This window comes from Orycteropus afer, unplaced genomic scaffold (assembly GCF_000298275.1).
Source record: "Orycteropus afer afer isolate SDZICR_OR568_19922 unplaced genomic scaffold, OryAfe1.0 scaffold00042, whole genome shotgun sequence".
NCBI lineage: Eukaryota > Metazoa > Chordata > Mammalia > Tubulidentata > Orycteropodidae > Orycteropus > Orycteropus afer.
The window spans coordinates 3916718-3939732 of NW_006921629.1; the positions used below are offsets into that span (position 1 = coordinate 3916718).

The 23015-nt window shown below is 38.2% G+C and overlaps 1 protein-coding gene across 1 annotated transcript in view; it reads right to left on the reverse strand.

Annotated features, from left to right (window-relative positions):
* ATAD5 (ATPase family AAA domain containing 5) overlaps nt 1–23015 on the reverse strand; it is a 65838-nt gene that overhangs the window by 41478 nt on the left and 1345 nt on the right. Inside the window, exons 2-7 of the mRNA XM_042780481.1 lie at nt 18196–20105; nt 17396–17516; nt 11250–11414; nt 8912–9038; nt 8280–8361; nt 904–1088 (exon numbers count right to left, since the gene is read on the reverse strand). Coding sequence (XP_042636415.1) covers nt 904–1088; nt 8280–8361; nt 8912–9038; nt 11250–11414; nt 17396–17516; nt 18196–20105 — 2590 coding nt within the window. The remainder of the gene's footprint in view (nt 1–903; nt 1089–8279; nt 8362–8911; nt 9039–11249; nt 11415–17395; nt 17517–18195; nt 20106–23015) is intronic.

Consider the following 23015-nt stretch of genomic DNA (forward strand, 5'->3'; position numbering starts at 1 on the left):
CTGGTGGGTTTGAACCGCCAGCCTTCTAGTTAGCAGGCAAGTGTCTTAGCCACTATGCTACCAGAGCTCCTGAATGGCCATTAGCCATTAGCCATTCAATGGAAATAAAGTAAAAAAGAAGAGATTACTAGAAAGATTCACTGAACAAAAACTCAAAAGGAAGAGATAATGGAGTACAGTATAGAATTTCATGGTCAGAGGGAGTGTACTCAACCAAACCACAAAGTGAGCTGAGGAAAATATAACTGGTTTTATGCTGACAAGAAGACCTCTAGGTAGGACCCGTGACCAACTAAAGATATAAGTCTTTGTACATTATCAGTGATTATAAGCTATAAGTAAAGTAAGACTGTGGTTCCTATAGCATTTGGATCCAAACAGAATTAGATTATAATCAGGTTAATAATAGTGTATAAGAGACTTGTGCAGATAGTTCACCCTTGCCTACGGCGCATGTGAGGAGAGAACAGGAGCAGTGAAACACTGCTCCTCATTACCTATGGACTCCAGAAACCACTTACATGGTATTAATAGTAAAAGCTATTCTGTCAGACTTCCTCTGACCACTCAACTGTAGACAGAACAAGGCTGGAGCTCCTCTCTGCTCACAGATGGGCTATGATTTCTGAAAGGAACTACATTCCTTTTAGAACATAATGCTTCTCTGGTCCCTCATGTTTGCCTGTTATCTCTAGAAGCAGGGGTAAGGATATCTTTGGCTTCATTGCTGCCCCCCGCCACCACCATTCTCAATAAATGAGGCCTTGGCTAAAGAAGAGGATGAAACATACACTGAAATTCTCACTAAAACCACCATTCTATTTCAACCTTAGCCTCATCTTTAACCATCTTCATATTATTTCTAATATTTGAATTACAAATATTCAAAAATAATAAACTCACCATCGTCTTTCTGTTGAATATGAACAACTCTCTGGAAACTGGAACTCATGGCACTGTATGCATCCAGTGCAGCTGCTTTCTTTGCAATCTGTCGTTTCAACAAATCTGGCAAACCACTCATTAGAAATTCACGCTTCGCTTTAAACTGCACGTCGCAATTCTGAGCTTTTTCAGATGTATCTTGACTTTTAAGAAAATGGTTTCAAAGATGGAAACTACAGTCATAAAACACTTAATAGAGTATATTATCAAGAAAATAAACAAATTTTAATTGGGAAAAATCCAGTCAGTTTCCTGAATGTTAGCTGGTCAAATTCTTCTTGCTTATTACAAACATAAATCTGTCAGTGTTAAGAAATTAGATAAAAATAAATATGTATTGAAAAAAAAAAAAAAGACTGGAAGGACACCCATCAAAACATTAACTGTGGCTATCTTTAGGTGATAGCTGAGTTTTTTCCCTCTTTTCTGCTTTTTACATTTTTAAAACAAAGAATAAGTGCCATATTAAAAAAAAATTTACAAGAATTTCTATTGTAATATGGTGTCCAATATAAAGCAGGACAATTGGAGCCCTCATTATTGATATCCTACTTTCACTTGACTCAATTTTATCTGGCTTATCTTCAGACTGCCAATCACAGGAATTTTGACTACAGTGTCAGGAGGTAGAGGAAAGTGAAGGTTAGGGGACGCAGGCGAAGGATGGAGAGTTGGGAGTGGTAGCAGGTGGGAGGGTGTGCGGGGGTGATGTATCACAACACATATTCCCTTCCTAGCCTGCCATATACAAAAGAGTGGCTGGTGGGTTAGCAGTCAAATTCCTTTGGCACTCTACCACAAGAGCTCCCTGCCATATACAGTGTAAAAATTATAACACTATCTATGAAAAGAAATTTGGATTGGTAATTTAACCAAACCCACTGCCATCAAGTAGATTTTGACTCATTGCAACCCTACAGGACAGAATAGAACTGCCCTACAGGGTTTCCAAGGCTGTAAATCTTTACAGAAACAGATTGCCTCAACTTTCTCCTGCAAAGCAGCTGGTGAGTTCAAACCCCCAAACCCTTGGTTAGCTTTAAACACTGTGCCACGAGAGCTCCTTTGGTAATTAAAGAGGCTATAAAAACTCTGATTTCTACTTTTCTTTCCTATTTGGGAGAAATGAGACCCAAAGCCAGATCGAAGGGATTAGTTTTAGAAAAGAGAAAGAATTTCCTTACTGTTAGTTAATAGGTGGTAAGGAGGAACCAAATCCACTACTGTTGAGTTAATTTTGACCCACAAAGACCTTACAGGACAGGACAGAACTGCCCCCATAGGGTTTCCAAAGCTGTAAACCTTTAGGGAAGCAGACTGCCTTATCTTTCTCCCACTGAATGGCTGGTGGGTTCACCCCACTGACCTTTTGGTTAGCAGCTGGAAGCTTTAACCACTGCACCACCAGAGCTCCTTATAAGGGGAAAAAAAAAAAAAAAAACTCACTACCGTGGAGTCGGATCTGATTCATAGCAACCCCTCCTTGAGTTTCTGAGGTGGTATCACTATAGAAGTAGATTGCCCAATCTTCCTTCTGAGGAGTGGCTGGTAGGTCTGAACCACCAGCCTTCTGGTTAGCAGTCAAATGCCTTATGTGCTACGCCACCAGAACTCCTTATAAGGGGGAAAGGATGAGTAAATAAAGTTGTATCTAAATTAGTATGTATCTATAGGAGAAAATTATACAGAACAAACTCGATGGTAGTAGGTTTGGTTTGGTTTGAATAGCAGAATGTAAATGTTAAGCAGATAGTTACCAGGTGCCAAAGAAGATGGTAAGATATAATGATTAAAAATATCTTGGGAGCCCATCAACAGAAGAATGGATAACCAAACTATGGTACATACACACAATGGAATACTACACGACACTAAAGAATAATGCAGAATCCATATAACATGGATGAAACTTGGAAGGACATTATGCTCAGGGAAATAAGTCAATCACAGAAGGACAAATACTGTTATTAGTTCATTGTAAAAAGTCAAGGAAAGTCCTATATATGGAACGAAACTTCTTTGTTACCAGGAGTGTGAGGGGAGGGGAGGGAACACTGCTAGATACGTAGAGACAAGTATTGATTCAAGTAAAGGGAAGGGCAATGTACCAAATGTGAGTAATCAACACAGTGGCATTGAGGAAGAGGAAGACAGAGAGAGATACATGGGAGGTATAGACAACAAAGATGGACCCTTTTGCAAATACAGTACTGCGTTGTCAGTGATGGCAAGCATTGATCAGGTAGATAGATGGGTAGACAGAGTGAACAATCAGGTATGTCTAGGCAGGGGGGAGTGTTCCCATGACCATGTATAGGGTTGGCAGACGATGTTGCTACAAGCATATTAGTATGTGCTGTAAGAATATCCAGGTATATAGCAGAACTGACAAGGGACAAGGTTATGGTGACTTTTTGGCCACAGCCAGCTACACAGAAGGAGCAAGTAGATGGATCTGTGGGCTCGGGACCATGGTCGCACGGGACATCAAGCTCAACTGGCATAACTTACTACACAAAAACACTCTTCCACATCCTACTTTGGTAATTAGCGACTGGGATCTTAAAAGCCTGCAAGCAGTCATCTAGATGCAACGATGGTTCTCTCCTTGTCCAGAACAAAGAAGAATGAAGAAAACCAAAGATACATGGAAACAATTAGTCCAAAGGACTGCTAGACCATATGATCCTCAGCCTCTATGACCATGAGACCAGAAGAACTAGATGGTGCCAGGTTATTACCATCAACCACTCAGAAGCGGATCAGTGCAGGAGATCCTGGATAGAGAGAGGGAACAAAACTCAAAATCATAAAAAAAAAGGTCAAGTTTGCTGATCTGATAGAGCCTGGTGAGACCCCTGAGACTATGGCTCCTAGCTACCCTTCAGATCTGGAATTGAACTCACTCCTATGGCTTCCAGCCAAATAAAAGACAGGCATATGAGCTGAACAGTTCCATCAGGTAGATACACTACTTGGAGTGATCAATCATGGGAGACCAGAAGGGCAGTGTGTGCACAGGGAGACAGCTCAGCGGGCGGGAGTGCATGGCAGGGAAGGACACAGGGAAGAGGTAACTATGGGGAGGAAGCAGGAAGAGAGCTGTTACATTGTGGGGAACTGCAGTCATGTCATGAGACAAATTGCATATGAACTGCTGAATGGAAAATGAATTTGCATATATCTTGGGAGACTGGTTATATTGAGCAAATAAGTAAATTGACTGAATGAATTAAACATACTGAGGATACTGGCAGTCAAGTTTCTCCCTGGTGGAGACGTTGTTTCCAAACATGGGAAAAGGAAAAGCTAGAAAGGACCCTGAGTTGCTGGACTGAAACTGGAATTATAGGTATGCACCCATGGCTTTAATACACAGTTTTGGATATGTGTGTGCATATGCATATACATACATACATTTCTTAGCTTCATCTGCTGAGAAAGCCTAGAAGCAATGATATCTCAGGAGCAATGAGCAACTAGACCTTGGTTTCTAAATACCATGCTCCACTAAAAGGAACCAAGGCTCATAGGAGAAATGGCTGATTCCAGTGCTGGGCAAGTACAAGATGAGTCTAGAACATTTTACTTTCCCAGAAAGCAAGGAAATGCTCCATGAATAATAGGACATGACCAAGGAATCTGAAGGCAATGTAAAGGACTCTACTGCCCGAAGGAAAAATAATTTGAGCAAAATAAATAATGACAGAATAGATTATAACCTACTGAATACAATAGGAATCCATGAGTCCATATTAAGATATATACATGAATAAATAGATAAATATAGAGGAGCAGAGTATTATTTCTGTGGTAATCCTGACAAGACACAAGTGATAAGGAAATGGAGGGTCATCCTCTAGCAAGTAAGGTCTGCATTTTTAATAAAAACAGTCAAGGGCATGAAAGACAGGAAAATAGTAGAGGGAATATGGGAGTTCTTTGTAGTATTCTGGAAATTTTAACTTTTTTAAGAATTAATTTTTTTAATCTTTAATGGTACACAGAAGAATAGTTCTAAGAATTATAATGTAAGAATTCTAAGAATAGTCCAAAATTAGCAAATTTATTCCTTAAAATGATTCTGCTAGGTAAAGCAAACACAGATAACAGTGTGACCAAGCTGATGCTTTTCTCATTTCAGGTTGGCATTCAGCAACATAAGCATGACATGTTGAACTATTTTTTAAAAAAAGTACAGAATTCAAGCTACTAGAAGAGCAAGACAGGCTACCCAGGCTGATCTACAATTTTTCCAATGTCAAGCTCTTCAACCTCTTTATGACTGCTAATCCATAAATACATCTCTTTTCCTCAATTCATCAACACCTTCCTTCACTGATTCTCCTCCTTATTTAGCTTAGGTTCCATACTCCACCATTAAGTAACACTCTTGACAATCTATTCAACTACCTTACTTTCTTTTTGTGGCACTTGCCTGTCAAAAATCATCAACATCCTGCTTTCCCTGCACATGCACTGAGCAGCTAGTCAAACAACTGGGCACTCGGTTCCACCATAAATTCACAGTATCAGTTCAAATGGACCCTCAACACTATCAACAATCTTGCATTTTTCTTTTCAACTCCCTCTCTAGGACTAAATCTCCCTCATTCTCTTCAAACACAGATCTTGTCCATTCCTATCTCCTCACATTTAAAAGATGACCTCAAATCTTACAGAGAAAAGAGGTATCAGATGTGAATTTCCTTAACTTCCTTACACAAAAACACACAAATTCGTCTATTACTTGCCCATTCTGTCCTCCTTTCCCTCCTCTTGTTGTTAGCTGCCGTCTAGTCATAGGCTCTGACCCGTGCCCACCTTACATATAACAGAACAAACCGGTGCTGGTCCTGCGCCATCTTCATGATCATATCTGAGTCCACTCTTGAAGCCATCGTGTCAGTCTACCTCATTGAAGGTTTCTCTCGTGTTCACTGGCCCTTCACTTGACCAAACATAATGACCTTTCTAGGGTCCAAAATAAGCAAGCTCAAGTCTTGCCATCTTGCTTCTAAGAAGCATTCTGGTTATTTCTTCTGAGATTCATTTGTTCATTCTTCTGGCAATCCAAGGCATATTCAATATTCTTTACCAACACCACAGTTTGAATGCATCAATTCTGTCTTCCTTTTTCACTGTCTAGCTTTCACATGTATATGAGACAACTGAAAAGACCATGGCTTGGGTCAGATGCACCTTAGTCATTAAAGTAACATCTTTGTTTTTTTGTTTTTTTTAACAACTTCAAAGAGGTATTCTGCATCAGATTTGTCCAATGCAATATGTTGTTTGATTTCTTGACTGCTGCTTCCATGAGCATTGACCAATAGAGACTAATTCCCCAAAATTATATTGGAACTCAAATCATGTAAACTTTAAAGCCATTATTCTTTCTCTCATGAATTCAACTTCTCCTCATTACTTCTCTATGACTTTTAAATATGATGTCTCTTTCACTAAGTAAAAAAAAAACCTGATTTGATTTTCATGCCTCTCTAGTGACAACTCTTCTTCTCTTCAGAACCAACATTTTAAAAGTTGTCTATGCTCTAGGTATTTACCCAAGAGTAATGAAATAATATATCCATGCAAAAACTTATACATAAATGTTCCTAAGATCTTAATTCACAAAAGTTTGAAACTGGAAGCAACTCAAATGTCTATCAAAAGATTAATATATAGACAAAATGTGGTGTATTCATGTAACAGAATACTACTCAACAACAAAAAAAGAATGAACTACTGATATACTTGACAACATGAATAAGTCTCAAAATCATCATACTGAGTGGAATATTACAGACATAAAAGAGTAAATACTGTATATCCCATTTAAGATCAGAACACACAAATCTCTGGTAACAGAAATCAGAATAGTGCTACTCTCATCATCTCTGGCATGATGGTGATGAAGTGGAGTAACAGAAAAACAGAAAAGAAGTATAAGTAAACTTTCTGGGGTAAAATATTAATTTTATATCTTGATATAGGCTAACTTGTCAAAATTGAACACTTAAGATCTATACATTTAACCATATGTAATTGTATCCTCAATAAAGTGAAAACAGGAGGAAAAAACAAACAAACAAATAAACAAAAACCCTGCAACTTTAGATGGCTCTATCTGGTCTTTTATTGTGCCATCCAGTTGCATAAAGCAGAAATTTTGGCACCATCCTAATACCCTCCTTTCCCTCACTGCCCTACACCCCCATCTAATTAATCATGAAAGGCTTTTTAATTATGTCCTAAATGTCTTTACATCATCTGCAACATCCTACTCCACTGGACTCCTATACACATTCTAATCCCTTCTCCAATTCTTTACACAATAGCCAGATTCAAAACTGCTTGTCTCCACATTCATGCTTAAAGCCTTTTGAGTTTTCATCAGTCTTAGGTTAACAATAAAATTCTTTAAAAGTCCTATGTTGTCTGGCACCTACCTTTCCAACTTAGTCTCACATTCCATTCATCCTTGCTCTCTCTACTCAAGTCACACTGACATTCTTCAAGTCTTTTGTATTTACTACGTATTTACCATGTTCCTTCTAGGAGCTCTGGGGGTGCAGTGGTTAAAGCATTTGGCTACTAACGAAAAATTCAGTGGTTTGAACCTACCAGCCACTCAGTAGGAGAAAGACGCGGCAGCCTGTTTCCATAAAGATCTACAGCTCCGCCCTATGGGGTAGCTATGGGTCAGAATCTACTCAATGGCAGTGGGTTTGGTTTGGTTTTTTATGTTCTTTCTACCTATATAGGGTCTTTGCACAGACTGTGTCTAGAACAATTTTCCTCCCCCTTGTTAACTCTTGCTCATCCTTCATATTGCCGTTCAAGTCTCAGGTAAGCCTTCCTTGATCAGACCAAATCTCCTTAAAATAAACTCTTACAGAACTTTATACCAATCTTTAGCAATTCTTCATTTGTTGGCCTGATTAATCTTCATATATTGTCTTCCCTCTCTAGACTATAAGCCCTATGATGACAGGCAATATTTGTTATTTTGTCCCCATTATATTCTCCATACAAAATGTAGTGCCTGGAACATAGGAGGTATTTAAATATTTATTGAATAAATGAAATTTATAATCAGCTTTTTGGAGGTTTTTTTTGGTTTATTTATTATTCTGCTTTTTTGTCTAGATATGGGCATAATTTTGTAGAAAATTAAGATCTTTAAATAATAGTTGTAGTATTGTCAATATTATCATCTATAGAATTTTATTGAAACTTCAAATGATAATTACCTGCTTGCTCATCAACAAATAAATACAAAATACATTCCATAAAATATTTTAGTAATTTATAATTTGCATTGGACTGACCTGCTTTCATCAAATCCAAGGACAGTATCCACTGTTTTTTGAGCTTTTCTGGCAAGAAATAAAGGAGCAACTTTTGTTTTTCCTTAGAAAAATAAATACTTAGGTTAGTATCAATGTTTTCCATCTCCACTTACCATCAGCTGCTTTCAAAATTATATATCTTTTTCAGTTTTTTCAATTAACTCTTTTCTTTATAAAGTATTTTTTTACATGATGATCTGGTTCCTAAACCTAGCAGTATCAGAATCTCCTGAGGAATGTTTTTTTAAAACTACAGATTCCCACAGCACACCTCTGGAGATGCTTATTCAAGATGTCTAGGGAAGGACCTAAAGATATAAAATTTAAAATTTACCCAGATGACTCTGATGATCAGACAGACTTGGGAACCCCTAATTTAGTGATGCTAAATAGGTACCTGGAAATACACTAAATTAAAACATGTTCAGCTTCCCTTTTCACAAAATTCTTCATTTATACTATACTTTTACTTATTAAAATAGAAATCCTACTTAATTAAAATTTTTATATTTTCTAAGTCAAGAGATTAAATTTGCATCACAAGAGCACCAAAACAATACAATTCCCACAAAACATTCAAGTTTTTCTATAATGTTATTAAAGCTGATTACCTGGTACATCTTTAGGCGACTGGTTAAGGTTTTTTCCTAGCACATCATTCAAACACTTAAGTTTCTTCTGATTTTTCTCAGGCTGCTTTAAAGAAGTAAGACTTGAATCTATTATTATTACAGAATCCTAAGACAAAATAAGAGAAAAATCAAAAAAGTGTATTATATATTTGATGTCTTAAGATATATAGGCCATACCATTAAATTAGCAACTCAGTACTTCTCCTCACAAGACACTATCTGATTGAAAAAGAAAGCACATGAAAGGGCAGTCTCCCCTTTCATCATACAAGTTTATGTGATGTGGGTTTATTATAACTATAGGCTTTTCTTTTTTAAAGAATTAATTAGTAGACTATATTCCAGATAAAATAATTAATATAAACTATAGAAAGTCTGGCTATCCTATCAGAACTAACTATATAGCCTAGAAATGGATTAGATGAAGTCTGATGTTTTTACGTGGTCAGGATACATTTATTGAGCACCTACTATGTATAAAGGAAGCTCTGGTGATGTAGTGCCTAAGGCATTTAACTGCTAACCAGAAGGCTGGTGGTTCAAACTCCTCAGAAGGAAGACTGGGCAATCTACTTCTATCGAGATACTGCCTCAGAAACCCAAGGAGGGGTCGCTATGACTCAAATCAACTGGGCAGCAGTGAGTTTACTATGTATCAAGCAATATACCCACCCCTCAGTCACTGACAGGTTAGGTTACAAGACCAGGGTGTTACTCAAAATCAGCGTTCTCCAGAGTCAAGGACCATGCCCCTTCTTCAGTGCTGGTGTCTTCCTGCCTCCCACTGTTGCTCAGTAACTGCCAGGGGCTGCTGGCATGTCTCAGGATGACTGCGGCTGGCCCTTCTTCCCCACCAAAGCAGAGCCCGTGGGGGTTGGGAGTGGTGGTGGTAAGGTATTGCCCACCACCTGCCACCTCCTGCTCTAAGTGGAGAGACCCCACTCATCCTCCATCCACCCTGGCCCCACAGCCCTGCACGGCCCCCTTCCCACCTCCTACCTCCCCCTACCAATCTCCCTGGCACCTTCAGGACCTTGCCCAGTCTCCCCCTGCCCACCCACGACCTCACACTGTTCCCGTCACCCTGTGCCTTTTGTGGACAGACCTAGACATCATGGATGAATGAGAAGGCTAGGCATCACCAGGGCCTTTGGGTATATCATTTGGGGTGGCAGGTGGATGGTGCCCTGGCCCCCACCACAGTCTTGCATGGGACCCAGAACATCAGAGGTGCCACCTGAGAATTTTTTCAAAGTGTTCATAAATGTAAAATGCTGGATAGTCACTATGTGAGAAGTAGGTGTATAGCAGGTGCTGGGAATACGCAGACAAATAAAACTCAAGAACTGGCTTCAAGTTTACTCCAGAATTTAGGGGACCCATGGGGGGCCAGCTAGCATGAGTAGATATTTTAACTAGTTATAATACAGTGTGGTGGGAGCAGTACTGACTGGAGGTCAAAAAAACAAGTACATACACCAAAGGAAACTATTTGGCCTGAAGGCATCAGCACAGCTTTCAAGAGGAGGTTGTTGCTGTTGTTATGTGCCGTCGAGTCAGACCCGACTCATAGCAACCCCTCCTTGAGTTTCTGAGGCGGTATCACTACAGAAGTAGATTGCTCAACCTTCTTTCCGAGGAGTGGCTGGTGGGTATGAACTGCCAGCCTTCTAGTTAGCAGTCAAGTACCTTAGGCACTATGCTACCAGAGCTCCCTCAAGGAGGTAGTGGCACTTAAAAAAAAAAAACAATTGCCATCGAGTCAGTTCCAACTCATTGTGTGACCCCAAGTGTGTCAGAGTATAATTGTGCTCCATACCCTGGTCTTTGTAACCTCCACAGGGTTTCAAAGGTTGATTTTCACAAATAGATCGCCTGACTGTGTAAACTGTTTGCACCACCCAGGCACTTAGTAGCATCTTAAAGGTAGAGTAGCAAATGCCTCAGGTAAAAGAGAGTACCAGGAGCAGATATCTCAAGCTGAGAACACAAAGTGAAAATTGTATCATTTGGGGAGAAATGCTTAATCTAGAGACTACAGCAAAGAGAGTGTATGGTGAAGGGCATTGCTTTAAGGCAAGGGAAGGGCTAGTTCAACCATGAAGGATCTTAATTGACTTCATAAAGATTTGAACTGTATTATGTAGGGCAAAAATAGTCAAAGGCTTTTAAGGCAAAACTACAAATGATATTCTTTTCTACCACCTTGAGGCTATCTCACAATGCTACCTTATATAACTTAGCAATGATTTTCTTATCTCATTCCAAACAGCAGAATAGAACAGAACTTGAACCAGTAAATATGCATAATACTTACTTCTGTTTCTGACAATTTCTTCCTTTCAGTAAGTGCCTGATGTCTAGAGGAACGTCTTAAGGGTGCTGGCATTTCATCAGTAGCCTTTGACCTACTAATGTGTAAAGCTTTCGCTTTTTCAATCAATTGTTTTGCTTTTGATATATTTTTTGAAGCATTACTTGCCTAGACAAAAATTCGAAATATTTATTTAGATCACCAGTAACCATTTTATATATAAAAATTAAAAACCACATTAAATAAAAAACAAAAGAATGATTATTTAAGACTTGTTAGGGAACTTTAATTAAAATGTATCTAGTTATACTTGGTTTGCTTTTATTTCTTATTTTAAATTTATCCAGATAAATATAATTACATGTATGGAAAATACCCAGAAGTATGTTTGTAGAAGGAGTATATATTAAAATGGTAAGCTATTTCTCCACCATCACCACAGCATCTATCCTTTAATTTTTATCACCAAATTTGGGTAAAGTTTTTTCTAAATATGAATAAATAGCCTACTATATGCAAGGCTCTGACTTGAACACCATAAAAACACAAACAATATTATAACATGTGGATCTTGAGGAACTTACAAATAATAGGGAAAAAAGACTAAGCAGATACGTAAGAAAAATTGGTATACACTATTATTGTACATACATATATTAAAAAAACACAACTCACTGCCATCAAGTGGGATCCAACACATAGAGACCCCTCCTTGGGTTTCTGAGGCAGTATTACTACGGAAGTAGATTGCCCAACTTTCCTTCCAAGGAGTGGCTGGTGGGTTTGAACCACCAGACTTCTGATTACCAGTCAAATGGCTTAGGCACTATGCCACCAGAGCTCCCATTATTATGTATATATACATATGTGAAATCATACCATAGAAATTTAGGCTAGAGGAAGAGTACTTTAGGCAGAGCTCTGGTAGCGCATAGCCTAAGGCACTTGACTGCTAACCATAAGGCTGGCGATTCAAACCCACTAGCCACTCCTCAGAAGGAAGATTGGGCAATCTACTTCCGTAGTGATACTGCCTCGGAAACCCAAGGAGGGGTCGCTATGGGGTCGGATCCGACTCCATGGCAATGGTTGCGTTTGTTTCCATTGCTGGTAGGTTAAAAGGTATTATGTGTAGTATGGAAAAGAGTACTCCAAAAACCAAACTCAGAGGTAGACAGAGATAAATATTGATTTGGGTGAAGAGAAGGGCAATGTACCAAACGTGAGTGACCAATATGGCAGCATTAAGGATGAGAAAGACATAGAGAGGTACATGGGAAGTACAGACAACAAATATGAACCCTTTTGCACATACAGTACTACGTTGTCAGTGAAGGTAAATATGGGTATATGGATGGATAGATAGGTGGACAGGCTAAATGATTAGGTATGTCTATGAAATGGGGAGTGTATCCAAGATCATATATAGGGTTGGCAGACAATGGTCCTATTAAGTTTATGTGAATGATCAGAATTCCCAGGTGTATAGTAGAGCTGACAAGGGGCAAGGTTATAGTCACTTCTTGGTCACAGCCAGCTACCCAGAGGGACCGAGTAGTTGAACCTGTGGGCTTGGGACCATAGTCACAGGGGACATCAAGCTCAATTGGCATAACATACTATACAAAACATTGTTCCACCTCCTACTTTGGCGAGTAGCAACCGGGATCTTAAAAGCTAGCAAGATGCCATCTAGATGCAACGATGGGTCTCTCCTCATCAAGAACAAAGAAGAAAACCAAAATTAATGGAAACAATTAGTCCTAGCGACTGGTACACCATCTGATCTGCAACCTGTACAACTATGAGACCAGAAGAACTAGATGGTGTCCGGCTACCACTGTCATCCATTTGGAAGGGGATCTACGTAGGAGATCCTGGATAGAGAGGGAGAACAATGTGGAACGAAACTCAAAATCATTTGGAGGAAAAAAAAAGGCGGGGACCAGGTTTGCTGGTCTAATAGAGCCTGGTGGAACCACTGAGACTATGGCCCCTAGCTACCCTTCAGGTCTGGAATTGAACCCACACCTGTGGTTTCCAGCCAAACTAAGTACAGGCACGTGAGTTAAATATTTATCTCAAGTAGACACACGCCTTGAAGAGAACAATCATGGGAGAAAGAAGGGCTGCTTATGCACAGGGAGACAGCTCAGGGGGCAGGAGAGTACGGAGGGATGGACACTGGGAAGAGGTAACTATGGGGAGGAAGTGGGAGGAGAGCTGTTGCATTGTGGTAAACTGTGGTCAATGACATGAGACAAAGTATATGTGAACTGCTGTATGGAAAGTGAATTTGCTCTGTAAATCTTCACCCAAATCACAATTAAAAAAAAACAAACTCAGCCCCATCAAGTCAATTCCAACTCATAGTGACCCCCACTGGGTTTCCAAGGCTGTAAATCTTTACGGAAGTAGATGGCCCTATCTTCCTTCTGCAGAGCAGCTGGTGGCTTTGAACCACTGACCTTCTGGTTAACAGCCAGATGTCTTACCCACTACGCCACCAGGGCTCCTTAGGAAGAGAGCACTAGATAAGAATAAAAGTCTGGCCATCAGGACTGGCTATAATATTGATGTACTATGTGATCATTTAAATCCTGTCTTTCAGAGAAAGTGCTTTCCACTAACTTCCATTGGTTTTTATGCTGAGATTAAAAACATACACAGCAAGCTGCAGAACAGTTTACATTATATAACCTCTTTTAAAAGTTATATCAATTTCATTGTTTAGGAAGCACTGAGTGTCCATTTATGGTGACGGAAAACTTCGCAACAGATACTGGTTAGAGTTATACACATGATTAATGTAACTGTTGTCACTGGGTTGCTGAATTGGCAAATGTGTTATATATACTGTTTATAAAAATAAATATACATATATACATATGTATACATATACATATATAATATGTGCATGGGAGCTCTGGTGGTGCAGTGCCTAAGGCACTTGACTGCTAACCAGAAGGCTGGCAGTTCAATCCCACCAGCCACTCAGAAGGAAGGTTGAGCAATCTACTTCCGCAGTGATACTGCCTTGGATACCCAAGGAGCAGTCGCTGTGAGTTGGATCCAACTCAACGGCAGTGAGTTTGGTTTTAGTTTTTGGTAACATGTGCATAAAAAACAGCCTGGAAGGATAAACACTTAACTATTAAAAGTGGGTTACCCAGAGAGAACAGTACTGAGAAAATGAAAACATATTTCACTTCTAATTTCATACGTTTCTGCTGTGTGTTTTTCAAACAAATGTTTAATATTTTAAAAACCATTTAAGAAAAAGAATGGCTATCCAAAGTAAACAAAGAAGGACAGGAATGTCAAGGAAATGGTGCATTAATAGTGGAACAGATTTTTTGTTGTTCTGGTAGCAAAACTGTTGGCAGGCCAATGGACCTAATAGCAAGTCAGAATCCAAAATAATCCATCTAAATTTAGGTTAATAATTCAATCGCTGAAACAAACTGTTATATAAGGAGATATGTTTCAGTGAATGTTAAAAGAAAAAACAAAAACACATACTTTCTGAAAGTAGTTCTGATATTAAAACCCATTTTTTAATAGCTTTTTTCTGATTATAAGTTTTCTCCTTCCTTTTTTATAAAAATCAGAATATAGAAAAATAAATTAAAATCATCCATAATGCCATCATATCTAGAATAGTCATTTCTAACACCCTACATTCTGACCTAGAAGCCTATCCTCCCACATCTTACTTGGTTAGTTCTGCCTACATCTGTCAGCTTTTTTCTTTCTCCTTACTTACCAGCCTCTGCCTTCCCCCAAAATACAGCTTAGAGTCCACTATCTATCATTTCAACCATTTCTAAAAATACTCTAACTCCCTTAGCCCCATTAGGAGCTCTGGTGGCGTAACGCCTAAGGCATATGACTACTAACCAGAAGGCTGGTGGTTCAAGCCTACCAGCTACTCCTCGGAAGGAAGACTGAGCAATCTATGTCCATAGAGATACTGTCTCAGAAACCCAAGGAGGGGTCACTATGAGTTGGATCTAACTCGACGGCAGTGAGTTTGGTTTTGATTTGGTTTGGCCCCATTGTCCTTCTGCTACACCTACCTGGGAAAATCCCAACTCTGGGTCAATCTAATTGTCCACCTTGCTTAAATGCAGGTAAACAATCACCTGTGCACCCACTACACAACTGAGTGCACTTGTCAAGGTGGCCAAAAATCAAAAGACACTTCAATTTTTATCTTACTGGTGCTCTCTGTCTGTGTGACTCCACAGCAGGTATCAACAGCAGGCTTCTCTGCAGCATTTGACAATATTGACCACTCCCTCCATGAAATGCTTGCCGGACATCACATTCTCCAAGGTTTCTACCAGTTCAGTTACTCTTCCCATGTCCTCTTTTCCTGCTCAATCCTTAAAGGCTGTGGAGTCCCCCCCCAAGGTTATCCTTGAACAACTTCTTTTGTCACCAAACATACTTTCTCTTTATGATTTCTTTCATTCTCACAGCATCAATTGCCATCAGTATGGTGATGGCCACCTGTCAGTTTTATCTCTGGCTTAAATCTCTCTGCAAAGGTTTAGAACCATGGCTCCACCTCTAATTGGATGGCTGAACTTGGATATACCTCAAATCCAACTTGTCCAAAACCAAATTCTTCATCTTTCCCCCAAACCAGCCTTGTTCCTATCTTAACAAAAGACACCATCATTTACTCAAAAACCCAAGTCAGAAACACAGGTATCATGCTTGACTACTCCCTCACTTTCACATCAAGTCTATCAAGGGTCCTCAATTCTACCTCCTAAATAACCACTGGGCACCCCTTCTGAACACAATCACATCTTATGTGGATTATTCTAAAAGCCTCCTCATTTCCCAGCCTCAAATCTCAACCCTCTTCAATATATTTTTCACACTGTGGTCACAGTAATATTTCTAAAACTTAAATCTAATCACATTATGCCTCCAACTTAAAATGGCTTGCCCCTGCTTTCAGAATGAAGTCCAAATTCCTAACAACTGGACTCTGCTTAACTAAAATGAAAATGTTCTCCAGTGCCCTCAAGGTCTTTGCACACGTTGTTCCCTCTGCTTGGGAAATTCTTTCTACCCTTTTAGATCCTCATTTTTCATCTCTTGGAAGTCAGGTATCCCACCTATGCGCTCTTAGAGTGCCCAATGCTTACTTTAGTATTGTTCTTATTATATATGTGATAATTGCCTGTTTATTTACCCGAATTCTCTTTAAGAATGTAAGTTCTATGAGAACAGAGACCATGTATAGTATCTTGTTCACAGCTGTATCCCCAATACAGAACACATAGCATTGCACTTAATATTTATTGCATAAAAGAGTAAACCAAAAGCTATTCTGAAAAACATTCTGTTAGAGAGCTATTACGAATATGGAGTTCATTCTCATGGAAACACGAGAAACCTCTCTCAGGAAATCTAGGTTCTCTGATAAAGTTAGTAAGTAAGTATGGGTAAGGCTTCAAGTAATAAGAGTTCTGTGGAAAGTGGCTCATAGACTAATAGCATGAGATAAAATACCTGATCAAAGTATTTGGATAAGGGTCTAATTGGGACACAGTTAATTTGGAGATTTATCTCACTGGAAAACTTGTTACTGAGTTGCAATTCTAAAGGCAAAAGAAGGCACAGTATTCTTAAAATTAGAGTTGAAGTTATCCTTTAGAATTCAATTAAATAAAGTATATGAGATAAAGTTCACCTCAGAAATTGTAACCTTGAGCTGTGGTACAACCAGCTGGATTCTAGAATGCTTTCCAACAGGCTAAGAGCCATCTTTCTAACTACCTACTGTGGTTGTGACTTTGGGAAATTCACTTCCCAGAGTCACACATAAGCTGCATGCTTCCTCACCCCATGAACTGCAGTTTCTTCATCTAAAAAGCAGACTAAGTAACATCTGCTTTATGAGATTAATGAAGTAAGTACTAAGCATACTGCTTGGAACATGGCAAGCAATTTGGAAAAAAAAAAAAGATAGCTGTTAAATAAAAATGAAAGATACCAACTTTCTGTAACAATACTTTTCAACCAAGGATTATATCACAATCACCTTGGTGGCTTTTTCAAAACACACATACCTGTCAATGTTGCTTAAAGGAAATAGAATACTATTTATAGTCTAGTATTTCAATTACCTTTCTAGTCTGAGAAGTAAAATCACCATCAGTTGCTTCAGATTTCTGAGATCTTTTCTCATATTTCTTCTTAGATTTTTTCTTAGATTTTTTGGGAGTACTTATTCTAGTAAATTTCATTCTGAAAAAAAGAGAAAGTGTTCAGGAACATTTTCATGATTATGAAGTGTTAGAATCTCAAATACAGAAAAGAACCACCTAGAACCCCCATCTCTGAACTGCTCTAAAACATAAATAAAAACTCCAGTTTCCAACAACTGATTCAAAAGTAAACCAAACACAATGTTAAACTCTTGGAAATATGTTTCCTTTAGAAACAAGCTTTACAAAATTCTGCTCTCTAAATGTGTACTGAAAGAACAATTTTAAAAAATAAAAAAATAAGCTTTACAGAAAATTAGTTCCCAAGATGCCTTTTCTATTAGAACTAGCATGCATGTGTTACTGCATAGAGTCAGGGCTCAGTTCACCAAGAAATAAATAAATGTCTGATTTATTTTTTATATTCATGCTCCTTAAATGCACAGAATTCATATCTGAAGGATATTTCTCCAGGAATTACAATTCATCTAAAATACATTCAGAACTCTTCTGAAATTATGCTCGACTTCAAATTAAACATGGAAAACAAGGAGAATTTTTGAAACTTTGTTCTCTTTTTCTTACAAAATAAATCAGTTATATTCTAGAAAAAAATATTCTCTGATGACTGAAATATTTTCCTTCCCTGCTAATATTACATGCAAAATACTAGAACTTACATAGAATGGTACAATTTTAAAGTAAAAACAAAACTTTACCTAATAGGACTCTCTGAATCAGAGGGCACTGTTACTAATTCCGCTGTATATAAGTTATGCCTTCCTGTGAAGTTGGCCCCTTTTGGAGTAGAAGCCTGTATTGGACTACTATCATCCACATCTTCAAAATCAGACCCACTGATGATTATTGTGGTAGGTGTGCTGCTACTTCTCACAGATCTTCTGGTTGATTTGGGTGTGGAAACATTTAACAAGCTGTCTTCAGGTCCACCTTTACAATGTGTAACTTTGACATCCTTAACTGGAGTACTGGTTTTTCTTGATGATTTCTTGTTATATGGAGAAGAAATCTTTAAAGGTTTATCCTTTGCTATATCTTCACAAACATGATTTTTACTGTTAAATAATGTATTATTTTTGAAAACTTCTGTTTTCTTTTGTCTTAAACTCATTCTAACTCTATTTTGATTTTGCTTATTTTTTAAGCAAGTGATAGTTTCTTCCTTTTGAGTATTTTCCTCTCTATTTTCACCTAGTGTAACCTCAGTAGCTAAAGTTTTCTTACACGCTTGCTTTGGCTTTTTACTTTTATCCTTAGGAAAGCTTCCTTTTTCAGTCTGTCCCTCTGAACTGCCATTATTTAAAATCACTTGGCTATTAGGATCTTCCATGTTTTTAGAACTACTGTCTCTTCCCTCCTCACGTAAAGGTTTTTCACTAAGGTCTCTCTGCTTATCAAAAGACTTTTTAATTCCATTTTTAAGCGCGTCTGAAGCTGGCTGCCTAAATGCTTTCATAAACTGCTGTCTTTCTTCTAGAGTGCATTTTGGTTTTACGGCTTCAGAACCCCCCGCTTCCAACACTGCCAATTCTAATTCTTCCTCCTGTATAACAACGTTAGATTTTCTTTTCTGAGTTGTCTGTTCACTCTCGGGATCAGAGAGACTATTTTCCACTTCAACTTGCTTTTGTTTCAAGAAAATGGAGGGTATTTTCCGTGTCTTTTTTAGGGGTACAGGGTGAACTTGTGCAAGAACAGTCACTGTCTTAAAGTGTACGTGCTGGGAACTTTCACAAGTTTCTGTATCACTTATATAACCACTTTGGACTATTTCTCCAATCGTTTCACAAGGAACGCAAACAGACACTGTGGAGTCTGGTATCTGTTCCACTTTGTTTTCCTTATGACTTTTTAAAAATTCCTCATACGAGACAGTTATTGTATTATCATTTAATTGGGCTATTTTAGCTACATTATCTCCAGGGTTTGCATCATTTGCAGTACTCTCTATTTCATTAGTTAGGGAAAATATTATCTGTTTATTATCATTACCATCTTTTTTAAGATTTAGTTCCTTTGTCAAGGATAAACTTTGAGAGAGATCTATTACATCTCTGTGTTTCCTTTTTCTCACTTTTTTGCAATCATTTTTTGCGGTGCCTTGTTTAGGATTTACTTTCTTAGAATTCTGTTTGCAGGTCATAGTGCTTGACTGGTTTTTAATATCTTGAATACTTTCTGCAAGTTTCTGATGGAGTAAAACAGAAGTATTATTTTCTACAAAGTCATTATTTAAACTGGAGTCTTCTTTACTATCATCACTATGAATTTCAATTGGAGATTCATGTCCAGTTTTAATATTATTTAGTTGATGGGATAAATTAACTCTCTTCCCTCTCTTCTTAAACTCTACAGTTGAGAACGTTTCCAAAGGTGTTTTACAGTCCCTGCTACTATCAACAGGCAACAGTGCAGATGACTTTATCTTACATTCTTTTGTTGACCGAGTCTTCTCATTTGTGGGTGAAGTCTTTTTAAAATAATCCAGAATATTATTAGATTTTGGTGGAGAGAAAACCCTATCTCCAGTCTTCCCTATCGGTGATAAATATTTTGTAATTGTTTTACAGGAAGTTCCGTCATCATCTTTCCTTCGCTTTTTGCATGGCTATAGATTTAAAAGAAGGAAAAAAGGCACTTATTTCCAGAAAAATAATACAAAATATAAATTTTAGACATGGAGCTAATATTTTAAGTATTTTAAGTAGTTTATATTATTTTAATATCTTAAGTAGTGAGATAAAGAATGGGAGGCTCTTTTAGGTGACAAACACGAAATACTAGAAAGAACATGAACTTTAATGTTAAATCTACATTCAAATTTCAACATCCCAATGTGTCATATACTTAGAACTTATGTACTTTACTGTATCCATATTATATAAACCAAAGACCAAACCAGTTGCTGTAACATTGATTCTGATTCGCAGAGACCCCTTGTGTTGCACAGCAAAATGGAGCTCCATAGGGTTTTCAAGGCTATGACATTTCAGAAGAAGGTCACCAGGCCTTTCTTTCAAGTTGCCTCTGGGTCGCTTCAAACCACCACCCTTTCAGTTAGTAGTAGAGCCCTTAACTATGTGCCTCACCAAGAAACTCCTTACATACACATGTTTGCATTAAAAAAAAAAAGAAAGAAACCTACTATACTTATGAGCAAATTAGCACTTTTCCTCAGTCTCTGTTTACTCTATAAACTTCAAATAACACTCAAGAACTTGTGAATACACTACATAAAAATATGTAAAGTCTGATTCATAGAAGGAATCCTACAAGTATTAATTACGTTCCCTTTTTGTATATATTTTTAGTTAAAAATAAGCACATTATTGCTAAGAAACAGGAGCATATTAAATAAGCCTAGGATCCCAAAATTTCCTAATTAAGTAGAAATTATGATGAAAGTTCACCAAAGAATACTTACCACAAATCTGATGTTTTAATTTGGTACTAAACTGTTACTGCTTTTCTCTTACATTAGTTATTACCCTCACAATATCAACATGACTATAATGCTAGGCTTGTTTATACATTTTTTTTTTTGGTCATAAATCAGTGATAAAACGTAACCACTACTGTCAAATCTATTCCAGCTCATCATGACCCTATAGGACTCAGCAGAATTGCCTGTAGGGTTTCCAAGGCTATAGATCTTAACGAAAACAGACTATCACATCTTTCTCGGAAGGAGTGGCTGATGGGTTTCAACCACCAATTTATTTATTTTTTATTACCAGCCAAACACTTTAGTCATTGTGCCACCAGAGCTCCTATTTACATAATATAAAACAAATTTTACCTTACTGGTTACAAAAAGCACCATTAGTCTTTTTTCAATTTTATTTTAACTTCCCTCAGTTCATTAGTTAGAATAAACTTAACAGAGTAACAATGAAATTCTTTAAAAAGTTAAGTAATGAATAGGAGTTACGCTTCCAGAAAATTAAAATCTATTATAAAGCTACCATGATTAAAAGGAACTCTGGTGGCACAGTGCCTAAGGCATTTGACTGCAAACCAGAAGGTTGTCAGTTCAAACCTACCAGGCGCTCCATGGAAGGAAGACTGGGCAATCTACTTCTGTAAAGATTTACCACCTCAGAAACCCAAAGAAGGTCGCTATGAGTCGGAATCCACTCAATGGCAGTGAGTTTGGGTTTTTGTTGTGACTTTTTTTTTTTTTTTTTTTAAATCATGATTAAAAGTGTGGTACTGATGCAGGTCAATGGAATTGAAATGGAAACCAGAAACAAATACAAGTATATACTTAAGATTGTAGATGGTAATGGTACTATGTTCTGGTAGCTCTGTTGGGAGCTCTGGTAGCATAGTGCCTAAGGCATTTGACTTTTAACCAGAAGGCTGGTGGTTCAAACCCACCAGCCACTCCTCGGAAGGAAGGTTGGGCAATCTACTTCCGTAGTGATACCACCTCGAAAACCCAAGGAGGGGTCATTATGAGTCGGATCTGACTCAATGGCACATAACAACAACAACAACAATGGTAGTATTCAAGGTAGTGGCAAAAGAAGTATTTAATAAATGGTTTTGGATATGGAAGGAAACTTTCTTTGTTGCTTCCCAGGGAGGGGAGGGGAAGAGAGGGAAAATTTCTAGATTGATTTAAAAAAAAAAAATTTATACACACACACACACACCCCGGAGTTCTGGTGGCATAGTGCCTAAAGCATCTGACTGCTAACCAGAAGGCTGGCAGTTCAAACCCACCAGCCACTCCTTGAAAGGAAGATTGGGCATTCTACTTCCATAGAGTAACTGCCTCAGAAACCCAAGGAGGGGTCACTATGAGTTGAATCGACTTGACAGCAGAGAGTTTGGTTTTTTTGGATATATATATATAACCAACGATTCAGTGGTTACCAGAGATAGGAGAGAGGGGGAAAGGGGAAGGTTTTGTTTGCAGGGCGTTGAGTTTATGCTAAGGGTGGTAAAAAATTTTGGAAAAGGATAGCAATAATGGTGGCACGACATGAAAAATGTCATTAACATCCCTGAGCTGTAAATGTGGAGGTTATGTTGGGAAATATCTTGGTGAGTATGTTTTCACCACAATAACAGTAAACAAAATAAATAAATAAATGGTATCGGGACAAACTTTTAACCATTTGGATAAATATGAGTCAGAACAAATTACAGACAGATTAAAATTGTATATGTTAAAATGAAATCACAAATGTTTTGGAAGAAAATACTGATGAGTATTTATATAATCCTGAATTGGTATTAGGATCTCTGGTAGCATAGTGCCTTGGGCACTTGACTGCTATCCAGAAGGCTGGCGGCTCAAACCCACCAGACACTCCCTGGAAGGAAGGTTGGGCAACCACCAGACACTCCCTGGAAAGAAGGTTGGGCAATCTACTTTCGCAGTGATACTGCCTTAGAAACACAAGGAGGGGTCGCTGTGAGTCGGATTTGACTTGATGGCAGTGAGAGTGAGTTGGTATTAGAGGAACAATGCGCTGGAATCAAGCAGTTTAAATTTGAATGCTGGCTC